Here is a 27,508-nt window from a genome sequence, read left to right on the forward strand (position 1 = left end):
CAGAATAAAGAGAGGCGCAGGAAATCTTGTTTGCCAACTTTCATGGTGTTTTATGTGTAACAGTATAAAGATGCCATCACATACAGGAGCTTAGGCAGCGTGATTATTGATGGCTGCAACCTAACTACCGTCTCCTCATCCGTCTCTTTCCCTCTTTCTTCCCCTCCTGGACGGGTTGTGCAGAGTGATTGGCAGCTAATGAGGCGGGCATGGTTAGGTCAACCGTGGCACGAGTTTGTTTGTGTCTCGGTGTGTATGTGCGTGTGTGTGTGTGCGTGAACAGGCATTACGACAACAGACCAACAGACTGCAGCTGGACTGCTCCCCTAAGGGCGGTGATTCTTCACCCCTCTCCTCTCTCCCTTCACCCCTTCCTGCAACTTTCCTCTCTTTCTGTGCTCTCTCCCCGATTGTTTCAAGATGAGTTTGGTTTGCCTGTCCATCCCTCAGAGCGAACATAATCCAGACTTCCTTTTCTTTTGAGTCCAAGTGTATGTGTGTATGTGTGTGTTTATGTTGGGGCAATGTCTGTTGGGAGTACACTGTGCTGGCAAGTGTAAACAGATGCCACGATACACACATACTCTAACAAACACATGGATTATTTTTTCCCTCCCACATCTGCAACACAGACAAACACACACTGCAAATGAATGAAAATACTGTTAATTTCCTGGGTGGAGTAAATAAAATAAGCTTTCAGTTGAAATTCTGTTTCATCTGTGCAGAATGAGATGAATATTGTATACTCTTATAGCTCTCCATAAATGCCTAAAGAGTAGCCATTTAAAGCGTAGCTGTTTTTCAAAGAGTTTTAGAAGAAGGATTTAGAGGTTAGCCTGCCTTTCAGATATTTCCTCATGAAATTTGAGAAGTGTTTTCTAACCCCTACAACAGCCAGGGCGAAAATTATTGTGTATTCAGGGTGATTAAGGAGGAATTTACTTGCTACCTGTGCTCTCCAAATAATTTTCATCCCTTCATGATTGAATTTTCTAGAGTGAAAAACGATAGAGGAGAATACATACGGTCTGATATAGTCAATTATCTCTGAGTCTGTCTTGCACTCTTCCACCTTTCATTCTCCTTTTGCCTTTGATTAATCTTTGGCACTTAGTAGGATTCATTCTTATTTAAATGTACCTGGATATCGGCCTGAGCTCTGAGGTGGTGTCATTCTCCATGTGAACCCTAGGTGGCAGTAGTTACCTACGAGCCACTCTTTGGCTTATAAGAGGTTTATTAAAGAATAATTAGAATGATGTATGGGACTGTCTGTCTCTATCCACATCCATTTTCCCCCAACATGACTATTTCATGGAATAAGTATCAAATTAGGAGCATGCAGGCCTCATATGTGGGGCAGTTGAAAACACACCCCAACATTTAGTCATTTATCATCAGGCATGTATGACAGCACCAGTGACTGTGTGTGTGCGTGTGTGTGTATGTCTGTCTGTGTGTGTGTGCGTGCGTGTGGAGTGTGTCTGGTTTTATGTGCATGGCTGTGATTGAGAGGGATGATATATATTGCATGTTTATGAGTGTCATATGTAACTATAGTAAATGTGGCTGATTGTGCTAGAGACTGTAAAGTAAGACATATTCTTGCATATTTATGACTTAAGGTGTGTTTTGTTAACATATTCTTGTATATTTGTAAGTATTTTGGTCAGACTTTGGTGTGCTTGTTTCGCAAATACGTCTACTCTTTCTTTTTTGTGCACCTTTTCTTTTTTGTGGCTGTGTCTGATTGTATCTGTGTGTCTTAAAAAAAAAAAACAAAGAAAAAAGGCAACACTCTGTGCACCCTGCCAGCCAGCCAGTCAGGCAGGTCAGGCTGACTGGTGGCTAAGCTAAGCGTTGGCCCGCTCACTCCCAGGACCTTTACCAGCAGCTCAGCATGCCGAGCTAGAGTTTCCCTGTCTCCGACAGGACCACTAAAAACGCCACAAACAGAACAAAACAGTGATTGATAAGACGGCTGAAACAAGAGAGCGACTTAACATGGCGGCCAGCTGTCTGTCTCTCTGTCGCTCTGCTACTCATGCTCTCCCTCTCTGCCTCCCTTTCTTATTCCACCATTGTGCAGCAACAAACACCCCATTCTGACAGCGGTTGAACTGTGCTGATACCCTCGAGTGTGCGGGGCTTGTCAAAGCAGTAGTTGTTTACACTCTGTCAGGAATAAGAGGGGGTCGTTTCTGCGAACTGATTAATCACGAGCAGCCCTTGCACTTGTTACGAATATTCCAGACACGGAATAGATGTCAATAGGGGGAAGCAATTTGTTGTAGAAAGAAAGCAGCTGATTGTTGCTGATCCACTGCTGTTGCTATGTTATTAGAATCGGTGTGACATAGCAGAGGCCACAGGCACACACTGTGATGTCCGCGACATTTTTAAACAATGAGTGGGTCATATAATCATTGTAAGGAATTTTTTTATTAGGTTTATTCATAATTGAAATGATAATAAAGAATTGTTAGACGCAGTTGGAATCTGAGATTGAGTTTAGTGTCTCTAGGTGTTAAGAATGGCCTATGGCTGAGTTAATAATAGTGTTACTGTTAGGGTTTGATTTTGCTGTACGGCCATTACTTGTACAATGCCCTTCCCGGGAGGCCACCATTATGAGAGTGACCCTGCGTCCAAATCAGAGGGTAAAGAAAATTTCCCCTTTGAAAAATTATCACTTGTATAAAATAAAATAAAGCATGTACAATTTACTGGTTGCACTTCTACCTCTCTGTTTGTACTTCTGCTTTAAGACCTGCAATAAAGATCAGTAGACAGGCTTGCAGTTCACAGACAATTCAAACCAAATGGATAGCTGGGAAAAAAAAAAAAAAAAGCAAAATTCCCCCACCATAAGTTTTGTTTCACAGCTGCCCCCCTAAACACTGGCAGGTTACTTATTTGTCTCAGTCACAAGCAGATAGAGTTGCATGTCCTGTATGGAGCATGTCAAGGGTTTTTCTCACCCTCTGATCTTTGTATTTTTAATTAGATGATCAGATGAAGATAAACCTGTCCTGTGAAAAATTACAGATATGTTCTTTTTCCTGAGTGCTCATTCGGCCGTTTGAACGAGTGATATTTGGCTGCATTGATGCGATGCTGAACCGAATCAAAGCATGAGTAGGAAGGAGCTTCTAATCTTTTCATCTGACATTTTTATTGAATGCTTCTTGGAGAAACCGAGGGCTCCTTTAAGACCCTGCCAGAGTCACTTAAGGAAATCAGAGTGGGGGTTTTGGGAGCCTGCAGGGGTTCATTAGGACCAGACTGGTCCAACTTCCTCTGCCAGGGAGGAAAAGGAGAACAGAAGAACCGAAGAGGAGAGGTAACGACCAGAGAGCGAGGGCTAGCGAGCGGAGGGGATGAATGAGTGACCAAACAGAAAACGGGGCGAGAGACAGCGAGAAACAGAGCGGGAAGGGAAACTAACCAGAAGAAGCGTGCGACAGGCAGGGAGTAGAAGGAGAGAGAAGAAAGATTGAGGGAGAGCAAAGAGAGACAGCAAGTGCCGCGATGCCAGTCTCCTCTGTGACAGCTTGACACCACAAATCAAACTAAGAAATGAAGACAAGTAACGAGACAACCGTCGCCAGGATCACTGCCAGTCTGGCTGTTACCTATAGGCTACAGCGCTCTAAAGCCATACTCTTTTCATTGTGGCTGTCATATCGGGGAGAGCTCTAAATGAAAACAGACCCCTGGCCTCTTTTTCTTTTGTAGAGTTTTTTTCCTTAGGTAAGGTACTGTAGGTTGAAGTGGAGCTCTGTCCCTCTCAGCGCACAGAGGGATGTATTGTAGACTTCATTCTATTGAGTGAAAGAGTTGGATCGGGTCTCTGTTCCTTTTTTCCTTCTTTTTGCGCTGGGGGACATTCATCACCTACCCACCCCCCTCCCTCTGATAAATGGTTGCTGAGTAGAAAAAAGCGCATGTGGGTGCGCGTGCACACACTGACGAAGGCACGCCCATACACATCCACACCATGTTGGAGTGGATTTAGTGGCTCACTTGTGGTATTTGTGGATCTATCCCCTGGAGTAGTCGAAGAGACTCGGGCAGTGATGGCCCAACAGGCTCAGAGATGGTTAACAAAGACAGCTACAGCTCGACCTAAGTTTTATGATCCTCATGTGCTCCTATTCACACAGCTACATGGAGGCTTCCTTGTACAACTGTATTCATATGCTTCCATGGGTTTAGGTGTCTTCCTGAAGGACAAGTTGGGAGGAGCCGTTAATGTAGGGGACAGCTTTATTGATTCACTGAAGCCTGCCTGGATTTTTTTTTTTTTTTTTTTTTTTACAGCTGGCTCTTGATCTAAATGGACTATCTTTCAGAAGTTAGCGCTCTTCTTTTGGCCTACCTGCCCCACGGCTAGCAATGCAGTCACCACTCTGGCTCTCTCTGTTCCTTGGAGCCTGGTTGTGATGTAAATATTATCTTGCAGCACTAGTCCCAAATCTTAAACACGGCAGTGAGCACCTTTGTGTCTGGATTAGTAATGGCTAGTTCAGAAGAAGGGAGGAGAAAGAGGGATGGAGTGTGTGAGTGCTACCCCCACAACCTTTGAGACACTTCACACATCTCTGTAAAGGAGCTTTTGCTCATTTTCAGCCAAAAATCTTTATGGTTGCAAATGGCCTGATGTTGCACACAATCTGTTTTCTCATTGGCCTCTTTCACTATTCTTCACCCAAGTTCCTGATTGGTGGATAGAATGGAACGATAATGCGCCCTAAAGTGCTCGATTGGCCTGTGTTCGGCTCCGTTACTGAAATCACAGTTTGTGATTGGCTGTTGTGCTGCTTTGATGAGTTCAACTGTATCCAACTGCTTTTTTCTAAAGGAAGATAGGAACAGGACGAATAATGTTTCTGATGCAAATACTCACTCTGACTGCAGATTAAGACAACTGGAAGGGATGAATTTCCAGCTAACTAGAAGCAGTGACTTTCATTTGACTGATTTGATAAACACTGATTTTCACCGACAGATGCAGCTATGCTGGGTTATAGTATGGCAGCAGTAATAACACACATGCTTAAATCATTAATAATGAAAACTTTAAAGGGAGAAGTTAAAAAAAAAAACTTCTCTAGTTCCTCAAAACTGCGTTACTGCACTACACAGGTCCCTACAGGGATTCTAGTTTTCCTAATTGTATCTGGCCAGTGAGTGAGGTTCTCTCCAGTTATTCAGAGTACACCTGTTAAAGTCAGACATCCCTTTGTGTTGAAGAAGTTCATTCACCATTCGCACATGTACTCGTTCAATCTCATTCAACAAATCCACCTTTATTAAAGCTATTAAAAATCTAATGATACCAAAAGGTGCCAGGCATACCATTGTTCCCACATCAAAAAGAAAACAGGGTGTTTGAGCATTTGAACTACATCAGGAGGAGACCTGACTTATCTCAATAATCAAGGTTTATCAGCCGGAGCCAGCCTTTCGCTGGGCATCTGTTGCATTGTCATTTGAAGTCACCTCATAGGAAGATGCCACTCCAGTCACGGTTTGCAGGTTCATTCACCCTCCCTCTGCACTTCTCTCTATTTGCTGGACCTTTTGTTGCTTCAAACAATCTTACTCACCTTGGGAGAGTGACAGAGGGAACATAACAAAGAGTAAAGGGGAAGAATTGATTTGTTGTGTCAGGTATAATAACTGATATCTGAATACCTTGCTCTGGTGCTGGAAATTGTCCTGTTAAGAAAGGTAAGCTGCTCTTGAATTTTTCCCTGGGTGATACTGGCTTTTGTACCTCAAATCACAGGTGGCTTATTCTGTTCTCACTCAGTCGACTCTCCGAGCGCTCTCTGATTGTGTATTACGGCACCGAGCTAAGCGGTGGTGATTCGCTGATGCTCACAAAGAGATTATTGGTGGCAGCAGTATGGGGCGATGTTGCAGTGTCTGGCATACTGAGGTTACAGACTCATGGACTGCTTGCTGTGGTTGGCTCAAAAGGGCAGGGCCACTAATCTGGTGACAGTTTAACCTACACAATCTGTTTGAATGCGCGCACTCATACACACATAGGCACCTCTTCTTCATGCACAAACATACACACATCAGTGTCAGACAGGATTTATGCCCAGGCAAAGGATAAGAGTTCCAAAGTGTCCTTGAAAGAGAAAAAAACCCTCCCTTCCCATCTCTTTCTCCCCTCTTCTCTCTCTTCTTTCTTCTCTTTCTTGTGGGAACAGATCTCTTTTTTCCAAAGATGCCCTAAATCTACTCCTGTAATTGCATAGCATTTCTGTCTGCTGAATTGAGAAGAAAGAAAAAATGAGATGAAGTAGAAAAAAAAAAGCCCGCAGAATATTCTTTGAATGTTTCTCTCCTCTCTGACAGATCAATCGAGCTCCGAGCTTCGGGACTGATCAGAAGATTGATTACGACGTGAAGAAAGGGGTGCTGCTCAATGCGCTCAAACTCCTCAACATTCGGTACTGTTCTCCGCCACGGTCATACATACACACACACACACACACACACACACACACACACACACATGTTCGTGCTTGCAGACAGACACACATTAATTGCATCTACGGGCCCATTACAGTTAGTTTCACGTGCACAGACGGGCAAAGCTCATGTCACTCATTTTTTTTATTGTTTATTTATTTTTCTGAGGGTTTAAAGATTTTTAAGGATCGATTCTTTGTTTTATTTATTTGTCAACCTTGAAAACTTTGGAATAACTATGATTCACGGCACAATTTGGCCTTCATTGTGTTTTGTTTTCAGACTGATGACACAGTAGGGACATTAGTCTGAAACCAACAGGAGGTTTGAGCTGTGGACGAAAACAAAAATGCTGTACTTGTAAATTTGTTGGTGCTGCTTGGTGGATGCAAAGACAGATAATGGCCAAGGTGCAAAGCTACGCTTCTGTTGTGCGCTTTGTGCACCTATCAATCAGAGACGCTGTGTGTGCGTGTGTGTTTGTGTGTTAGAAGCAGCATAACAGTTATGCTATCTGTATTTCAGAGTCTACCCTGTTTACCCTTCATTGCTTATTTACATTTATTTACACAAGCTTCCTGTGTTGTTCTTTTACTTTGCCTTTACGGGTGTATTTGTTTGCCCGTTTAGGTATGCATACTGTCATTCTTGTTGTGTAATATATTTTTTGTGCATATGTGGCATGTGTGTTTGTTTGCTGGCATGCTTTTCTGTCCCCCAGCAACTGTGAGTCTGTCCACTGATTGATCATCATACACCAGACCTCTGGATCTCTGCTCTCTTTTTCGCCTTCTCTCTCTGTGCTTGTACTCCTCTTGCTGCTCTAAATATAGTCTCAAGTCAACTAGTCACAGACACACACACACACACACACACACACACACACACACACAATGGATCAATTACATGCAGCACCATAGATCTAGTTTGGCCAAGTGTGGAGCGTGGTGCAGCCATCCCAAATGAAAACTCACTCCATCCTCCCGCCCAGCTTGAGTCGGCACAAACAAATCTCTTATCAAAATGATTTGTTTCATGGCTGTTGTTTGCTGTGTTCCCACAGATTAAAAGGGGAGATTTGATTATTTCATGACAAATAAATCGTAGGAGGCCTCGAAAAGCGGCGGGGAGCTCTTTCCACTGGACAAACTGCTTATGTTCATGCTGGAGTGAATGAGGGCTTTGTTCTACCTCGCTCACTTTTTCCTTATATAGTAATGGCTTTGCTTCCCAAAAGGGAGGGGCTGGTGGTCTGCAGAGGTAAGGTCAGCTCTCAACTCTGCTCACAACACCAACTGTATCAACGTGGGATCAATTCAGGCCTGGCCAGGCATGGACATTGATAAACCTCAGCCCCCCAACAGCACTCAATATCCAATTTAAAGGGCCAGCAATTGACTAAAATGAATTGCCCTCTCTCCTGACCGCAATGGCCCACTTGTTCAGAATTAGCTGTCTGGTCCTGTTCATCCTGGGTTTGTTGGGTTTGCTTGTGCCTCAGCTCCATCTTTTATGTCCGTACTGTTGAATGTTTTGTGAGGGATTTTCCTTTTTGTTTCTTCAACTACCATGCTGATGTGATCAAAAGGCAAATTCAGGTCAGTCCACCAGTTAGGGATGAGACTTGCATGCTGTCAAACTTCATCATAGCTTAAAGCATTCAAGAAACCCTCTTTCTGCTGATAACATCTGTTCTTAGTGAAGTGTATGGAGATAAAATAGAGCAAGTCTTGTGTATTCTGAAAGAACCATTACAGTACATGATCCCATAAAAGAAAAGACAAAGGGAAAGAGCACTTTAGCGTGTTAAGCCAATGGGATTTCATTCATAGTGTATTTGTTTCTCAAAAGCAGCTAAACCTGTGACAGAAACCTAATCGGACATGCAAAGCCTATTGAAAAAACAGCCAGAGCTTCAGTGGAAAAACACTGAAAATGTACTGTAACATTTGTGTTAAGGATGTGTTGATCAGACTTTTTCAGTGCCAATACCGACACCTGGGATTTGGGTACTGGCTCATACTGAGTACTGAGCCGATACCGGTGTTTGATTCATAATGCTTCACTATGTGGAATAAACGAGGATTATTTTTTTTATATGTCAAGCAACATCAGGCTTGACTTAAACATTGCTTTCCTAACTCTGTTAAACAAAATGTAATAAATAAATACATAGAAGTAAATGCACTGAATTGTTATTTATTAAAATAATGGTATCTGACAAATCAGTGTATTGTCACAGATGCCCGATCCAGCTATTTGAGTCAGTATTGGACCGTTATCCGATGTATCGGCACATCTCTAATTTGTGTTCCTAGATGATGCACTTGAATGATGCAACGCTTATATTTGAAAACATGAATTCTCTCAACTCTGTACTTGTTTTGTGTGGATCCAGAGCCAGTGATAAGAAACGCAACCTGGCACAGCAAAAAGCAGAGGCTCAGAGACGGCTCTATGGACACGGCTCCATGAAGAAACTCTCGGCTGCTTCCTCGGACTGGGAGAAACAACGTCACACACTGGAGAGAAGGAGAGAAGAGCTGGTAAGGGACACACAAATTATTAAACTATTGCATTTGGTTTAAACCTCATTATTCACTTCAAAAAGATTTGCTGAGCAAGGCTGTTTCGCATTTATACACTTGCACATATTCCCACCTGGAGTCTGCCTAGTAAAACCACAATTCTCTCTGCTGGCAACTGACCAACTGCAGCAGAGCATCTGGGATGCTAAGCACCTGTGCAAGGTGGTGCGCCTTGACTGTGGTCAAGGGAGTTAAGAGTGAAACTCATTCATTTCCCCACCCAGACTTTCAAAAACAAGCTTGAGGACTGAAACAATGGCTGTATGTATGTACACATAAATGTATATACAAATATACATATAGAGCACACCACCTTGCACAGGTGCTTATATATATATTCTGATTTTATAGGACATGCGCATTGTAATAAACAATCAATGACAGCAATGTTTCCACAAGATTGAAACATGAACTCAGTTTCACTAACTTCTGACTCCATGTCAAAAGAGAAGAAGTTTTCTGAGACAAGCATACAATTTAATTATTTCTCTTTGAAATGAATGTGTCAGGGGGGCTTTTCTCATCTATATGGGGAAAAGTGGCAGCGACTAGTACTTCACACCTCCCTCCCTCTTTGATTAGCCTTTTGATCAGCCATGGCAGTAATCAGCGGGAATAAGGAAAGATGGCGCAGAGGCACTATTTTAAAAAGGGCACTACCTCATCTTTAAGTGCTGTTATGGCTGAAGTGCGAGACCACATTCAGGTCTATTGAAGGCACAGATCGCTCAGAGCTCGATGGTACCACAGTGTCTGTAGTGGAGTGAACTCCTCCTCTCTGCTTTTCTGCTTTATGCCAAATTGGCCAACTGAGCTCCACAATTATGCCTTTGTAATGTATTAATAAGACAGTAGATGGAAGAATGCCTCCAAGTGATTGGAGTCATTGTTGGGTGAGACTGCTTTATTCTTTATTCTGGGGGGGGGGGGGGGGGGGGGCTGACTTCTCCTAGAAGATTTAATCCTTTTTTCTCTGGTTTTCTCCCATTTCTAGAAAGAGCGACTGGCACAGGTCCGCAAGCAGATCTCCAGGGAGGAGCATGAAAAGCAACATCTGGGGAACTACAGGTAAGGAAGAGGCAAACAGCCAGGGAGAGGGGGCTCTCCCTTCAGGAACTCCACCCACTATACCAGTGCCAGCTTTGCTTACATTTATGGGGTCATCTGCAGAGCGCCAAGCTCTCAGGAGAATAAATAATGCTGCTGCATTATGTTGTTTTCAGAGCGGGAGACGGAAGTACTAAGACTGAGAGAATATGTAAAATAGAAAATAAATCAGAGGTAGTGTGTAATGACAAGGTTCAAATAGTTAGTCCTCTATGCACAGCGTTACCTTTTCTGCATTTCAGAAATTCAAATTAGCATCTGTGCTTGGCCTACCTACTGCGAGCCATTCTGCATCTCATCTTTCCCCCCACACCTCTACTCTCTTCTCCTATAACTCCAGCCGGGACTTCAGAAGACATCGAGCGTGCCAATTTTTATTAGTCACCTCACAGACGGCGCAGATCCAACCTTAGAGCATGACTCAGCAACACCACATTCTGATTTGTCGCTTATCCCTTGCAAATTGTTAATGCTCCTTCACCCCCCCCACCCCCCCTCTGTCTGTTTATCCTGCGTGTACACATACACGCGCATTTCCAGGTCTTGATTTTCTTTCTCTCCCTTGCACAGCTTGTTCGCACACACAGACAGGCATACACACACACACACACACACACCAGAAATACGTGTGTGTGTGTGTATGTGGATCACACACACACTTGCCCTTCTTGCTGTCTCCCCAAGTGTAAGTGACTTCTTGACTCATCACTTGACTGAATGGCTAGTCAGAATGCCGATCGCAGCCTGCATGAAGTGCTGTCACCTTCTTCCTCTTTTCCGACACGCAGCCAGACAGTCAATCAGACAGGCTGAGGTCTGTCTGGAGCACCCCTAATAAAGACCTCTTAGCATTCAAATGGTGTCCCGGCGCAGCACTGGAGTCTGATTAACACACTGCTTCTCATTAGATGAGTTCGGGTAATGAACTTACTTACATTTGGCTATCAGATGAAACTTGCATCAGGTACAGACTAGCCAGGACTCTGTGGTATCAGAGGGAAACCCAGCTGGTTGATGCTGCTGTTGATGTTCATTTAACATCATTTAAGCAGTTGGAATCAGGAGGCTAGAAAGACACTGTTGATAAAAACAAAGAGATTTTTTTAAACTGGTGTAAATTGAATATGAATATTAGTTTCCCAACTGGGAACATGTGGGAGGAAAATAAGCCCATTTTTAAAAACTATTATAGGGTCACCCTCAAATAAAATGTCTATATGTTGAGAGATGGAGAGTGCCAAAAGGAGGGAGCAGTTAACACCCACTATTCAAGTGTTGACCTTATGTTTTTCAGTCAAGTGATTTATGTTGCTCTTTGAGGGCCGGCTCTTTTCATATATTATATATTAAACATTTCGGTTCAGTTCATGTGGGTGCTATGAAGAGACGTTTTCCACATTCTCAGAGTGTCTCTCAAGAGAAGAAAAGGAATCTGATCCATGTACAGTACTTTGAAGGTGATTAAAAAGTATGGCAGTTACAAAATGTCATAGAAAATAGAGCAAAGGGAATGAAAGAATGTGACTGGTTCATCCCGGGTCTCTCAGCGTTCAGTAGTTGCTTGATTTGAACTGCAGTAACTAAAGTAATGCATCAAATTGGGTCAACTTCTCAACAATATGGAAATCATGTACTCGGAACAGCATCGCTACATAAAATAGTTAAGTGACAGATGGGTGCAGTAAAACTTTTAATGGTGAAACTGTGCAATGTTAAACTTTACTTGACATTGTACCGGCACTAAAATCTACAGTTCAGATTCTGGTATGTGTGAATGGCTTTTTAGTTAAGTTTTGAAACCAATATTTACAAAAAATTGCCTGTAATGTTGTTCATTAGGCAGAAAATTTCCCACTGCATCGACATTAACATCCAACTTTGTGTTTTTAAAAAGGAGGTCTGTGCTCCCTTAAGTTGATCTCCCTGTTGATTCAAAAGGCCAACTCTGGAGGAGTCTGGCTCTAAATATGTCTGTGTGGACGCATAACTATTTCCCTGCTTTTACACTGCACACGGGCCAATGCTTATTTTGATTAAAACTCTGCCATTGTTTTGATTCGATGGCTAAAGCGATGACTTGGGGGGAGTTTGGAGATGTATTATGAGGATAAACAGGCAGACGTTTATACATTTTCCTAATCCCCTCAGGCCAAAGATAAACACTCAGCACTGTTAAAACTAAGCAGATCTGTGCGGCACATTAGCAAAGACTGCGACAAACATGCACATCTCAGTGTTTGTGTGGGAAGCAGTTGTGAATTAATGCATTACGCCATAACAAAAGACTGAAGTTTGTGTAGTTTCTTCACTCAAGGTCTCCATTAAAACGGTCTTTTCTCTTTGCTCCCTCCTTGATTCCTCTCCCTCGGTCCTACCACTTACCTTTCTTTTGTCTCCATCATTTCACACCTCTCATTGAAATACTTATAATTCTGTCCTTCTGTGTGTTTCTCCTCCTGCGCTCACCTGCTGTGCCTCGACCTCTCCGTGCCTCACTCCATCCACTCCTCCCTTGTCTTTCATCAAACTGTCCCTCTCTTCATCTTTTTATTCCTTCTTCATCTTTCTCTCATCTCTTTGCCAACCCTCCTTCTTCACTTGTTTCTTACCCTTCTTTTCCTCTGCCTTTTATCCATCACTGCTCCCTCGCTTCCAATTCTGCCACCACTCCTCCTCTCACCTCATATCCCTCTTTGCTGAACCCCAATCCTCCTCTTCTTTTTCTCCACCTCATCACTCCCACCCCTCCTTTACTCCAACTGTTTTCTCTTTTTCATAATTTCTTCCCTTTTCCTTTCTCATCCTCTGTCTCCCTGTCTTGATGACCCTCTCCCTGTCATTTTTTTCTTTCTCCCTCTTTCTCCACTCCTCCCTCACTTGCCTTGCCTTTCTCTCTGTGTCTCTGCGGCCTACAGACGTATTTACCCCCCAGACGACAAGCTGCTGTTGGAGAAGTATGAAAGCCTGCTCTCGGCCGCCTTTCAGACCTTCCTCGCTGGGCGAGCTGCCTCACTTCAAAAGGAAATGAATAATCCTCTGAAACGAATGAAGGCACGTACGTCAGTGGCAGACTGTCACGCACGCGCACGCACACACACACACACACGCATCATAGAAACCGGCAGAGACCGCCACACAAATATATACACACAATATGCAGACACTTGTGGACAAGCACATGCCAAAGAAAAGAAACACACATGCATTTCTATTAAGATTCTGCCCACAGAGAGAGAAAAGGACACACAAATAATGCGGAAAGTGTGCCGCAGTCCTTCATATTTGTTATAAAGTCTGACAGAATGCCCTTCTACTCCTCTATCTGCCTCGCTTTCTCACTGCCATTCATTCTGTCTCTCCACAAATATTTATTGTGGCGTATACATGAGCTTTTAAAAGCAAATCAAATCCCACACAACAATGTCATGTTTGTTTCTTTACAGTCAGACACCCTTCAGTTTCCCTTGTCCTCTTTCTCTACCTTTTGTGTCTGTCCTTTTTTTCTTTCTGTCAAAGTTAGTTGTGAAGAGGCTGCAATGTTGATTACAGTTGCTGCCTAATTATTTAACATGCAGACAGGTTCATTATTTATTTTATGACAAAGATTCAGGGACACATATTTGAACATATACCTGTGAATGGATGCACACATTCATAGGCTGTGCTGAGATGTGTGCATGTTTGCACAGGGGTAGAAGTCATTGTATGCATACAAATGCCAAAGCCTCTCTGGTATCAGGAAGAATGTGGCTTCTGCTAAACTTTGAAGGTAAGGGTGTGAAGAGACTTCGCAAAGGAGAGAAGTTGATTTCCATACTACACAACTTTACAGGAGCGGAAGCGGAGAACAGAGAGGAATGTGAAGTATTTAGGTAAATGGTGAAATGGAAGGATGAGAGAAATAGTCAGAAAGTAAAAAGATGGTGAGACGCTGATAGAGATAGTTGTTTTGTCACTTTTGTTTTTTGTTAAGTGCTTTTTTGACAGACTTCTATTATGAACACACTATGAATTTGGATGAGTTGAGTCGAGTACAAAAAAATACAGATCAGAAAGAGGCAATTTACTGTTCAAGACTGGTTATGTATTCAGAGAGAACAAATCAATGAAACAAAAAGACACGGAGGAAGGCATTGTGGGATATTAAAACACATGGAAGGAAGACACATTGATGAATAAGAAAGATGCAGAGGAAACAAAAAAAACTTAACTGCATTTGGCAACTGAATAGCAACAGTCAATACAGAATATGGATATTTTTGACAGTAGTATTGACATTACAAATTCATATCAAAGCACTGGGAGGAGACGTCATATGCAACTATTGCAGCTTTTGTAGAAACAAACCTACCTCAACAGCCTCTGGCCCTTTGCAGTTTATTTTTCAGAAAGTTATTGTGTGTCCTTTCAAGAGTGGAATCTCTGAAGAGAGTTTTTATAGAGATGTCAATCAAAGATCAGGCAGAGTCGAGACACCAGGCCGAGGTAAGTTTAATTTAGTCAACACACAGAGATCTGGCTCTTGCTCAAAGAAAAAGGGAGAGAGATAATAAGAACAAAGGACGCTCTAGAGTTTGCTATCTAATAACATGATCATGAGTGACAACTGGACAAAGGGACAGTGTGAGACACTAATCTTGGCAATTTATATTGAAGAAAGGATGTTGAATGGATGAATTTGAATATGACATTCAACAGACCTCAAATAATGTATTAAAATGTTTTTCCTCGCTTTTTTTTTTAACTTAACATGCATTTTCTGGTATCTATCGTCAAGATGTCGTGATTTGAGTTAATTTTCTTGACAGACTTCAGATGGCTTTGTTTGTGTGCTGTTGTTGCCTGTTTAAGTTGCTCAGGTTGCCTGTTGCCTGGTATCAGCAGTTGTGTTTTTCACACAGCACTGCTTGCAGACTTGCTGGACAGCGAAAGCTAACATTAGCTGTCTAGCAGCTGAACTCCAGCACATAGCTGCACTTGCTACATCAAAGTAAAAATGAGTTTAATCATCTATCTAAATGGAACAATGATCTTATGATAAACCAAAGCCTCTAATTTTGTGCACCAGTCACGGTGCTTGGCCTATAACCCTGGTGGCATCCATAATCAATCATCTACACTGGCCGGTTTTTCCTGTTGCAACGGGCCAGAGGTCATTTGCCAGCGTGCCATCAACATACTGTCTGTCACGTCTGACAGACATCATACTCACAAGTGTTTGCTGCCTCTGTGGGCTCCTCAGGGCCATGAATTGAAAAATGTGATGGATTGTCACACTATCAAAGAAAATAAAATGTGCGTTGTAGTCCTAGTGATAACATGCTGATGCACTGCAGAGCTCCCTTCCTGGCTTCATTGTTGTGCTACTGACAAGGCAGCCATGGGTTACACTGCTTTCTACAGGGTTTGCATCATCCCTCTCCCCACTTCCATTACAGTCAGGCTGACAGGTATGCATCAAATTGTTAGTTCTGTTGTTAGCAATCTATGTTTTCCCGCCCGCTCCGCTGATGTTTTCCCATTCCTCCATTTTTCTCACATGAATACTGAAAATACAAAGAAAATAGTTGTTGAGCAGGTGCACGCTCAGCTGGCCTGTAGCATTCTGCCAATAAAACAGCACAAGCACAAAAACTGCAAGTGTTGTCTGGGAGCGCTTCACAGTCAGTCAGTCTGCAAGCGCTGAAAACGTACATTAAGCAGAGGGATATTAAGAATCTGTAAGGATCTTTTTTTTTTTTTTTTTAACATTGCTCACCTAAAAGAAAGCTAAAAAAGTTAAAAGTTAAAAAAGTTGGGGAGGATGGCTCAAAATTCACTTCTAGTAATTGACATTAAAGAGGAAAAGAGAAGAAAATGCTGAGGGTCTGTTATGTAGGCAGACCTAACCGCTGATGCAAAGCATCAGCACTGGCCAGTATCATCGCCCAACCGCTGCCACCAAAAACAACAGCATCAATGGTTTAGAAATGCAGATGTGCGCCATCTACAGGCAACTGAAGCAATGAGTGTCTGAAGTGGAAGTGGAGCTGAGGTGTCACTGTCCATCCATGCTTTGACAAAGAAATGAGGGTCCTGACGAGGTTTTATTTGTCTGAGGGAATGAGCTCAGGTTTACCCACAGTTTTCTGCTGGCTCAGGGATATATCTTTTTTTCTTCCTCTTTTGTCTTTCTTTCTTTTTCTTTTTTACCATGGAGGAAATAAATTCCTAAACCAGTGGAAAGCATCTTCTGACTACATTACCACAGAAATGGACGAGACAGGGTCATCTGTCAAACAGCCAAGAAATACGGAGTCAGAGAGGGGCATGGTAGAAGCTGCCAGCAATAGAAAAAAATTATTGCATTTCCAACAAAAATGGATAAAAATACAGCCTGCTCTGAAGACCTCTGGAAAGGAATACACTCTTCCCTCCTATGGTGCCAAAAAAGTACTTTGTTCGGACAATATGAGCAGACATGTACAGACATCATCAGTGATAGCAAGGCACTGTAATAGACAGTTACATATTATGCAGGCTAACACACACAGAGGCTGTAAAGTATGAAAATTCATAAAGTGAGCAAGTTTGGAAATACTTTTTAGTGACAGCGCAGCCAGTGATCGCTCTCTCCAGTCTATGGAGCGACATCATTTGATGTAGTCTCACCGCGTATTAAACACCTTTACTTTAGAGAAAGTAAATAGCTTTCAGTTCATCTGTAATTTCTATATAGGTGTCAAATTAGGTTTTCTCCCATGCTGTAAAACATGTCAAAACATCCATGTAATCTTCTTTGGTGCAATTTAACAAAGTAATGGGCCTCCAGTGGTTTTTAAACCACTGTGGGTGGAGGAGCTTTCACCTCGTAAAAGGTTATTGAAATGGCAGATTTTTATTGCAGTAAAAATGTTTCTAATTCCTAAACGTTTTTTCAAAGCAAGGCAAAGTACTGTTTTCTTACTGTTTTTAATGATCAAGTTAAATAAACATAAAAACGTCACATTTTGGTTGTGGGCTCCTCAGGACCACTTAAACAATCCATTTAGTGCATACTATGTTACAGCGTCTTATCCCACATTTATGAATGGCTGCGCACAATGTGGTATTTGTTTCACTCTTTGTTTCTTGTAATCTTTGGAGCTCCTCTTGAGACATATTAGCAGCTGCAATCTTAGACACAAGCACAGCAGACAGCTGGCATAGTCATCTTCAACACATAGTCCACATTACTTAATACTGCAATTATAAAGTACTGAAACTATCCATATAGAAAATGCAGGTTTTGACTTGATAGACCCAACTAACTCACTCAGTAAAGACCTGATAACTCTGCTTGTCATATTTTTATTTATTTTACTGATCACATTAAAATGTGAGGTCTTGATAGAGACACTCACTCAACTGTCAAAGTTCATTGCAACTCTGTTCAGACTGACATCATCACAAACATAAATGCTTGCATTGGCACGTAGGGAAAGAAAATACAGTGAGGTATGAAAAAAAGAAAGGCACACAACAAAAATAGTCTTTGCCCATGAATGTATACTTTAAGACAGAAGAACAAAGACTTTCAAACATGGAAATATGCCACTGCACAAATAGTCATGAACACACCAACACAGAGCACCAGGGGCACAGTGACCCTTTCACAGACCCCAGAAAGCAGCTTGATGGCTAAAAAACAATCACTTTTCATCTGTATTTGAGCGGCAAATGGGAGCTTTTTAGGTCCCAGACATGAAGCAACATTAATCACCTTTGCCTGCATTTCAGCTATGGCCAAGTGGCCAAGGCCCCAGCATACTGGCGATGGCCGTGACGCTGACTTTTCCAAATCCAGCCTCTATAACCGCTGCCAAATAGTAATGCTACTGTATGTTCAGCCAGGACCGTTTTTTTCCCCAACCCCCAGATAAGGCACACACTCCTGTGAAGTCAAAGCTTTTCTTATTTTCTCACACCTCATTTTGACTTCAAAGTAATTAGAGATATGAAACATCAAAGAATTTTAATTATTTCTTATCAGTGTATCATCAAGATTTAACTCCGCTGTTAGTCTTTGCTGATGCTTTATACTGTATGCTCCTTATGTAACAAAAATCAGCACCTTTGGCATATTCTCATCTGCCTCGTGTTTTTGTTACGGGTTGGTGTGTAGGAGGAAGACATTTTGGATCTGCTGGAGCAATGTGAACTGGACGATGAGAAGCTGATGGGCAAGTCCTCCAGGCAACGAGGCCCTAAGGTGGGTGAGAGTGAGAGTGAGAGTTAGGGAGATGCAGAAGCCAAGAGAGAGGAGGGAGAATAAGGGCCATATGCCTCAAGGGACCTCAGAAAAAGTGCAAAGAAGAGTGTCAGAGAGAGAAAGAGGGAGGAAGGGGGGAGGCAGGTAGGCAGATGCCTGGAGCTAACGCCCACAGAAAGCACATAGGACGTGATTCAGAAAAATAAAGAGGGGGGTATTGGGTTAGGTAAGAAAGAAAAGAATCAGAAAGAGGCCCAAAGAAAAGACCCAACTCCCTTAGGGGACAGCTGTCAGGCTGTCTCTCTGGCTCTCTCCATGCTATCTTTCTTTCTGTCCATCTCCCTTTCTTTCTCTCTCTCTCTGTCACATGCACCTATACACCCCCTGGATTTCCCACGACAGCACATTACTCCCTCCATCACCTTGCTTCACTCCCCTCCCTTCACCTCTCCATCCTCTTTTCTCTCCCTGCACATCTACATCCGTCCCTCACTCGAGGGCTAAATTGGCTGGAACACTCAAAGAGTATGTTAGGGACTCGACAGGGCAGTTCAGCGCTGCATTAGAGGGGCCTTAGCCGGAATGAGGACTTGTTCAGACACAATCACTATTGTCCAAATTAATTTGGACCCCGTCAGTTTCGATGTTGCCGAGTGCGCGGGGAGAGACGTCGAGAGCGCGGGGAAAGAAAGAGCTGTGACGGATAGATTCACTCCTCAGGGTGTAGTGCTCGCAAGCCATCTGGTGAAACTGAACCAACGAGTGTGCGAGAGCTAGAAAAGAGGAGTGAGGCGAAAGGATTAGAGACAGGATTTTTAGGGAAGGCAGGGCGAAGGTTTGTCATCGCTGAGGATGAGAGGTTGAAAGCAAAGAAGGCAGGAAGTGGTGAAAGGAGGGAGAGCTTTTTTCACTCTTATTTAGCTGTTTCTTTTCCTGTCTTCCTTTGTCTTTTTGACTCCTGCCTTTCTAAGTATGACGTACACCTCATCACATTTGTTCCTCGTGGCGTTGGCCTCTTCCTTCACCTTTCTCCTCAGCTCACCATTTACCTTGATTTTACCCAATCACCCTCCCTCTGTCTGCACTCTCTCTCCTCATTTCTTCAGTGTCTGGCCTGCTCTCTTTGCCTCGCTCTTGTTTATTCACTGTCTGTTCCTGTCTCCACTCGTATGTTCAGTGTCCTTTTCTCTATGTATTCATTTCCGTCCTCTCCATCTATTCAGTGCCTCCTCTCTGTTTCCTTTTTTGCATCCGTACTCAAGACTCACCTTGTCATCCTCTTTATTTGTATCCCCATCAATCTGATGTTCCCATCTTCCCTTTTATTTTCCTCTCATGTATTTAATCTCTGTCTGTCTCTGTCCTCCTCTATCACTCACCCACACAGCTACCCAGCGGTGACTGTGTAAGCCCTGTGATCACTTCCTGCCCATTAATTTGGGTGGCCTGACAGCACTGCCCGAGCTAACCGTTGAATAACAGATGTATAAATGCTTTATTAATGCTATCAGCGTGTCCCCTCCCAGGATGTGAAGTAGACACTCAACTTAATGAACTCCTGTCTTAAAAAAAAAATGTGTTTGTGTTTTAGGGATAGATCAGATGACTTTATGCATGCTGATGTCAGCATTTGTCAATGTGAAAAGACACTTTTACTTTGAATTTAACCTTTACATATCTAGTCTCATCCAATTTGTTCAAGGTATGAAGCCACTCATGTTCCTATTCATAGTTACAACCAAGCTTATAAAGGAGTGCATGTGTAATTATGTATCTGTGCATAATCAGCCTGCAGACAAACATACACGCATGGCCATGTGGGCTCGCCGTGTCACCACCAGGTCTCCCAGTGACAGATGGTAATGGGCTGAGGGAGGCTGACAACATCTCAATGTCTCAATGTATAAGTGTGTGTGTGTCTGTGTGTGTATGTGTGTATTCTTGTACTTCTGTCCTTGTGAGAGGCTGCTTGAGTTTTAGACCTTTGGAAAGAGGACATTTTTCCAAAGTGAGGTAATTTTGGACAGCTTAGGGTTAGAAAGTGAACACAGTCCCATGAGGAAAGAAAGAAAGAAAGAGCACATGTGTATCATCTTGTGCACAGATATGTCTACTCTATGCATCTATGTGAGCACATTCTGCTCTTGATTACAGCATGTGTTCGTCTTCAGCATGTATGTGTCTGTTTCTGTGTTTGTCCCTGCCAGCCCTTGACCGCCATGCCAGAATGCAGTCAGACACCAAGACGTCAACGACCGGACTATCTGGCTGACTTCACCAGCGGCAGCAGTGCCGATAACTCCTGCTCCTCCTCAGACGAAGAAGAGGAGGAGAGGAGGAAAGCAGGAGGAGGAGGAGGAGGAGGAGGAGGAAGAGGCGGAGAAAAGAGGGAGAAGAAAGTTTCCTACGACCTTGGGGAGAGCAAGGAGAAGAACTTGGCTGAGCGCTCAGGTAAAGTGGCTGGATGTTTAAAAGCGTCTTATGTCTTTATTAGGAAGCCGGAGCGTTGGGGTTTGACAGGGACCTTGTTTCCTGCCCTCTTTCTTTCTTGCTTTCTTGTTAGGGTTCAAGTCCCAAAGGGGAAGAACCCTAATGTGTCTGTGCTGGTTTATTATTATTATTTGTCTGCCACAGTGGCTCAAATTGCAGTGAGCTGGAGTGAGCTAGAGAAATAAAACTCAGTCCAACAGCTGGAATTGAATTGCAAGTCTCTCCCAAAAAATGTGATCCCAATTGGCCAGATGGTGGCGCTAGAATTAAGGCCCAAAGATTCTATTTTGAGACGTCCAAATCCCTCACATCAAAAGTCTGACTGACTAGAAATTGGACTCATAAGTTCAATGTGCTCTACAAAAAAGCCTCTTGGACCATGAAAGTCCGCCATAATGGATGATTGATAATTAGCATAAACGAAGAAACAGTAAGGTGACAATTTTTTTTAGATTTTGAATGTATTAACGCCAAAATGGGTGTACAGAATTGCGGGACTGAGATACACTTTTCTGTTAAAAACGTGCGACATCGTGGCAAAACATGCCCTCCATCAACCAAAAAACTTCACAAGGGGCACAGCTCAGAAGGAAATTGTCGATTATTTGTTAACAATTTGTCCGATCATCACTGAAGCATTTTGAGCCCAACCAACAGGGGGCACCACCAATACCAAAAATATGTAGCTGAAAACCCAGTGCACAGAATCTCACCAATTTAGGTGTATGTGCTCTGAGGGTAATTATTAGCCAAAATCTGATGTGTCATAATGATTGGTCCAGTTGCAAAATGTAGATCAAAATATTTCTTCAGTGCCTTTTCATTGGGCATCAACCTCGCACTTACACACACATTGCCCAAAACTTAAACCTGAAGCGTAAGCAAGCACTTTAGGTTGTAGCTACGCCAGTGAGACACAGCTGAAGCGTGAGCCTGCAGGGAGCCGGTAAAGAGAGCTGCAGAAATTCAAATGAGAACAAAGCTGTTAGGAAAAATTCATGTCATAAAACTTGTCGACAAAATTCCTTTCAAATATCAAATTATCATAAGGTGAGCGGACATTGCCATAGAGACCAGTTCATGCCAAGGCTATAGAAGCGATAGTGTTAATATTATAAACCATAATTTAATCATAATATATAGCCAAGTACAACACTTATTCTTATTTTGGTGAAAATGTAATCAGTAATGCATTTCTCTACATTGACAGTAACATTGTAAAGTAACTTAGTACTTTTGAATAAAAATGTAACATATTACATTTTGAGAAGTGACTTCCCTAACACTGTCTGCATTAGCGTTAGCATCTGCATCTCCGGACTATGACTATGGACTATGACAGAGAACAGACAGGAGATGATGAGTGTGAATGTATATAATGATGCAATAAGGAAACTGTAATTGATCCTGTGATGCTCCAAGCACATGACATCATGACATACACCCCAGCCTGGTACGTTTATACAGCTGGAAAAATATTCATGGTTGTGCAGAACACATTTCCATATACACGCACAAGCACAGACACTTACAATACAATACAAATGCTCAGAGTTTCGCTTTGATCGGTTCCTACAGTGCACGTACATACACACTCTCCAGCAGCAGCGTGGGGCAGGTTGAGATTGTGTGAGCCAGCAGGCGCTACATTACTGATGTTCATCACCCTGCCAGTATTTATGTCCCTAATTGATGTGACGGAATGGCAGTAGATCATTGGATTTTAATTAAAGTGTAAATAGGATGATCATAACCTGCGACCTGTGGGATGTGGATCTTTGTTGCTAAGTTGCTCAGTAAAGGAGTGTCCTAGCTTCACACACACACACTAGCTGGACACACACACACAAATGCCGAAGCACTGAAAAGCACTTGAGGAGGGAAAAGTGTCCTGAACAGTACAGTTCCAGTGAGTGGAAGGTGAATAGAAGAAGGAGTTTAATTGAAAGAGAAACGCAGAAAGAAAGGAACCCTTTTCATTATTTACCTTGAAAACACCTTCAGTTTAATGCTGAAAAACTCCCTGTTTTATAGTGATAAGTGTAAAGCATTCCCACAAATTCACATAAGTCACATACATCAACTCACTTTCAGCTCTCTGAACTTAGAAAGAGGGCGCCCTTCAGAGCTGCCGACCTTGGAAAGAAAAAATTCTCCGGCTGCATTGTGGGCTGCCGGTTTTACTGCTCAATAGAGAGAGCCCTTGCATGAGCTCATTCCATTTGTCACAAAATAAGAGACAAACCCATGAAAAAGCCCAACTTCTGGACTGCGTGTGTGTATGTGTGTGTGTGTAGAGAGAGACAGCAACCCTGCCAAGCCCTACTCCATACCAAGCCACCAAAGAGCTGCTCGGACTAAGCCCCATAATGCTCTCATTTGGCACTGGTCAACCCTCGGAAGGTTCAGCAGCCACATGCACACACACGCACACACACACAGGCTGACTGACTGACACATATAATCACTTGTGTGCACACTTGATGTCAGACACACACACGCACCGTGCTCGAATAGAAAGCACACACTAATGCATTGGCTGGTGGACAAGCTGGAGGAGAGTCAAGGGTGATGGAGAGTGTCAGTGTGGGTTTTCAGCTTCATTTTTCTGTGTATTTGCGTGCACTTTCCGTGTGTGTCTGAGACAGAGAGAGCTGCTCTTTAATCCATTCCCAAACCAGACTGGACTACTGTTTAGTTGCTGGTTTCGACTACACATGCTGCGTCTGTTAATAACATACACACACTGGGCAACTGTGGACCAGAGGGTGCAGCGACAGGAGTTTCAATGCTACACTTGATCTCCAAAGCCACCCAGCAACGGATGGAAAGCAGAGAGGGGAACTTGACAGTGACTGGGGCACTGAGACAGCATCAGGGAAGAAAAGAAATTGAAGTGTGACAGTGAGTAGTGCCCCCCTCCCCCAACACACCTCTCCCTCTCTTCTGTTTCTCTACAGGTCGCATACACTGGAAACCTCCAGTCAAGTCAGTCAAAACCAGTCCTGCCCCCTCCGCTTCCCCAACTCTTTCGGGTCCAATCAGGCGCTCCATCTCCTGCCCTCGCTCAATCGCCTCCCTCTCATCGCCCAGTGAGGTGCGGGCATTGTCCACCCGGCCTTCTCCTACGGTTCCCATGGCCACTCCGCTCATAAGGCCGAGCTCCGCCACGCTGCGCTCTCACTCGCTGAGTCGCAGCGGCTCCGCCCACCGCGTGCCTCACAGCAACAGCCTGGGGACCATCCACTCTCACATAGTAAGATACTCAACGCACACACACACACAGTAGTTTGCCTCTTTACCATTCAGAGTGTCAGATTAGTTGTCATTCACAGAGATAGTATGATAAATTCATCTTCAAATAGTGAAGCTGTCGTTTTGCTCAGTGCGGCAATCCTCTGCTGATCCACCACTCCAACTAGGTTTCAATCAAGAATTACTTTGCAATTCTATTTCACCAAATGCACAGATTCACTCATCTGCCACTGTAGCTTTTACCTTTCCCCTTTGCTTTTCTCCTCATGTGGCATATGTTGTATCCGGGCCACTAGGAAGCTCTAAAGCAGCTCCTTCCGTACTGTATAGACCTACTGTAGCCCACCACAATAACCTTCTATTATGTTGCCATCTGTTGCTTTCTGCCTGCCTCCTCCATTCCCCTTCCTTCTTTAAAAGGTACCCCGGTAACCTTTGAATACAATGGAAGAAATGAAATGGCACAGAACAGTTTTTAACACTGAGAGTAGAATTAAGTGGAAACCTTCATACAAAGGCCATAGAGTGCATCGGTTGTATGCTTGTATCTTGACACACATGTATACAAAATGGCAGGAGAATTTCCTCTTTTTTTTTTCTTCTTTTTTTTCCTTTCAGTTTTTTACCTTTTTGCACACTTGACCTCCCTGAGGGAATCACATGTGTGGGGAGAAGTACATGCTGGTACAGGATACAGTGAGTGTATCTCTGTGGCAGGAATAAAAAAGCGTTTTGAGGTTATGTTCATACAAAGATGATGCATGTCACAGATACTGCTCTGTGCTAACCGCCAAGTCAAGGAAATAGTGATCTGCGATCATAACAGATGCAGCAGGATCATAAATTATTGAGCAGTCGGCTAAAATATCAGTGAAATTTCAAATGAACCTGATAATTTGAAATAATAATGAATGACTAATCTACATAATACAGTGAGAAGACATTACATCGTGCTCACGACGTGTTAACACTTGTGTGAATACAACTCTATACTCTCTTGTGCCAAGGTGATTTGGAGGACTTCCCTGCATAAATTGGGACTGATAAAATGTTCTCTGACACAAAAAGTCCATTTGCCTTGACTGCCAGGGGAAAATACCATTAATTGATAGGTAATTAATGATGAAAATAATCATTAATTGCAGCCCTTTAATTACATCTACATGCTCCAAAACCTGAACTGATAACTAAATCTAGGTGGTGTGATTTGAAACTAGAGTGCTGAATAAAACATTTTGCTTAATATTAACATGTATCTATGCATTCAACTAGTTTCTTTTTACTTGTGTGTGCGCGTAGGGTGATCCGCTGATAAACCTGAGGAGTAAAGAGCAGGAGGCCGAGCTGGTGCGTCAGACTCTGGCTGCGCTCACCGCCATGAGGATCAGGTTTCCAGGCAAAACCGAGGAAGAAGCGGAGTCTGTGCTGGATGAGGTGGGTGTCGGAACGATTCGGATTCAGAGGCAGAAACCAGTGTTGAAGTGTAAAAAAAGTGACGGAAGAAAAACAAGAAATAAAGCAGAAAAAGAAAGTGGGAGTGAACAAGTGTTGAACAGAAATCTGGACCCAGTGTATTCCCAGAGCCCCCTCTGTGGCCAGGTGCGGTCACTCTGCAGCCTAAGTAAGAGACCTCCTCTCCTCCCTCCACAATAGCCTGTCACTTCTGGCTTGGCTCCCATTGTCTTTCAAACGACCCCAGTGACAACCTGTCGGTCAGTTTGCAGCCCCGCGCTATTCCCCACTGCTCCTTTGTATTAATCACTGCCTTCTCTATTTCTGGTCAGATCTCTGCATTGCATTTAGTGTGTGTGTGTGTTTGTGTGTTTGTGTGTGTGTGTGTGTGTGTGTGTGTGTGTGTGTTTGTACTGTTCGTGTTTTAGGTTGACAGAAATACCTCAGGGTCTCATGAAAATAAGTCTGAAGATCGTTTCTGATGGTGTGCTAATGTGCAATTCATAAAAGATGCTGAGCATACAAGTCTCGCTGAAGCAGTTTGTAACAATACTTTACACAAAACTTATATTGACAGCGCCTGCCTTGTGACTTCCTCTTATATAATGCCAGCACAAATTAAAGTTTAGTCATCAGTAGAAGGAAGATGAGATCACAGTGATGGCAGAGGCGGGCATCACATCGTTCAGTGGACTACACAGTGGGTTGACAAAGCTAAAACACAAAAGTTGCTTAAGAATTCAATATGAAAAGAGGAATTCATGCGGTGTGTCCAAAAACAATGACTGGAGGTCTGCTAATTCACATAGTTCACCCTCATGCAATTGCAAATGTGTCCCAAACTGCGATACTCCCACATAAACAACAGCAAATTCACTTAAGTCAAGTTTAGATTTCGCTTAGAGATAACCTTTCCACATCAAAGAAAGGTTTTCTAAATAATTGCTTGTACGTGGCGTTCTGCTTCAGTCAGACTTACGGTCAAAATTGATTGCAAGTCTGTTTTATAAATGAGACCGCTGGAGCCTAAGGACGTAAAATAATGTTTATCATGTATGTCCTGCACGTGCCTCACAGCAAGAAGGTTGCCGGTTTGATCCCCGGGTCAGGCGGGGCCTTTCTGTGTGAAGTTTGCATGTTCCTCCCGTGCATGCGTGGGTTCTCTCCGGGTACTCCGGCTTCCTCCCACAGACCAAGAACATGCTCATTAGGTTAATTGGTGACTCTAAATTGTCCGTAGGTGTGAGTGTGAGTGTGAATGTTTGTTTGTCCTTGAATGTGGCCCTGCAATCGGCTGGCGACCGGTTCAGGGTGTACCCCGCCTCTCGCCCATTGTAGCTGGGATAGGCTCCAGCCCCCCGCATCCCCGAAAGGGATAGGCGGTATAGATAATGGATGGATGGATGGATGGATGTATGTCCTGTTGGAGCAAGCTCCCAAAGAATTCAATAGTGGCCATTAGTTGACCATGTATTATCAGCGGCTTACACATCCACTATGTGTTGTATTGCAGGCCATCCAGAAACAGCAGTTTACCTTTTTTTCCATGCATTCTCCGTTTTTATTTAGTTTAGGGAATTTAAAAAAACTAGAAAAGCTGAACTGGATATTATTGTCGAAGCAATAAGAAAAGAAAGCCCAAACAGAGACAGAGGCTCACCTTGAATTCACAGCAGAAGCAACACATCAGCGGCACAAAAGTACTATGAAAGCGTCCATCCGTCCAGTCCACACCGACTCTGACCTCCGTTACGGCCGTCGCCGTCCTCCGAACCAGCTGTCCTTTCAGCACCACGGCTCCCGCGGTGCTGAAAGGACAGCAGCCGTCCAGACTGTCTTACCAGGGTGACTGATGACAGAAATGCCACCAAAATGACATGTTCAAAGGACA

The 27,508-nt window shown here is 43.2% G+C and overlaps 1 protein-coding gene across 7 annotated transcripts in view; it reads left to right on the forward strand.

The window, feature by feature from the left end:
• The window catches only part of ttll7 (tubulin tyrosine ligase-like family, member 7), a 70,107-nt gene that overhangs the window by 26,722 nt on the left and 15,877 nt on the right, over nt 1-27,508 (forward strand). For all 7 annotated transcript variants that reach the window (XM_070961824.1, XM_070961822.1, XM_070961825.1 and 4 more), the window contains exons 10-17: nt 6,379-6,473; nt 8,894-9,041; nt 10,078-10,151; nt 13,106-13,241; nt 18,334-18,420; nt 20,628-20,871; nt 23,871-24,166; nt 25,465-25,599. In XM_070961824.1, the coding sequence (XP_070817925.1) occupies nt 6,379-6,473; nt 8,894-9,041; nt 10,078-10,151; nt 13,106-13,241; nt 18,334-18,420; nt 20,628-20,871; nt 23,871-24,166; nt 25,465-25,599 (1,215 nt within the window). The remainder of the gene's footprint in view (nt 1-6,378; nt 6,474-8,893; nt 9,042-10,077; nt 10,152-13,105; nt 13,242-18,333; nt 18,421-20,627; nt 20,872-23,870; nt 24,167-25,464; nt 25,600-27,508) is intronic.

The sequence above is a fragment of the Chaetodon trifascialis genome, chromosome 4 (genome assembly GCF_039877785.1).
Source record: "Chaetodon trifascialis isolate fChaTrf1 chromosome 4, fChaTrf1.hap1, whole genome shotgun sequence".
Taxonomy (NCBI): Eukaryota; Metazoa; Chordata; class Actinopteri; order Chaetodontiformes; family Chaetodontidae; genus Chaetodon; species Chaetodon trifascialis.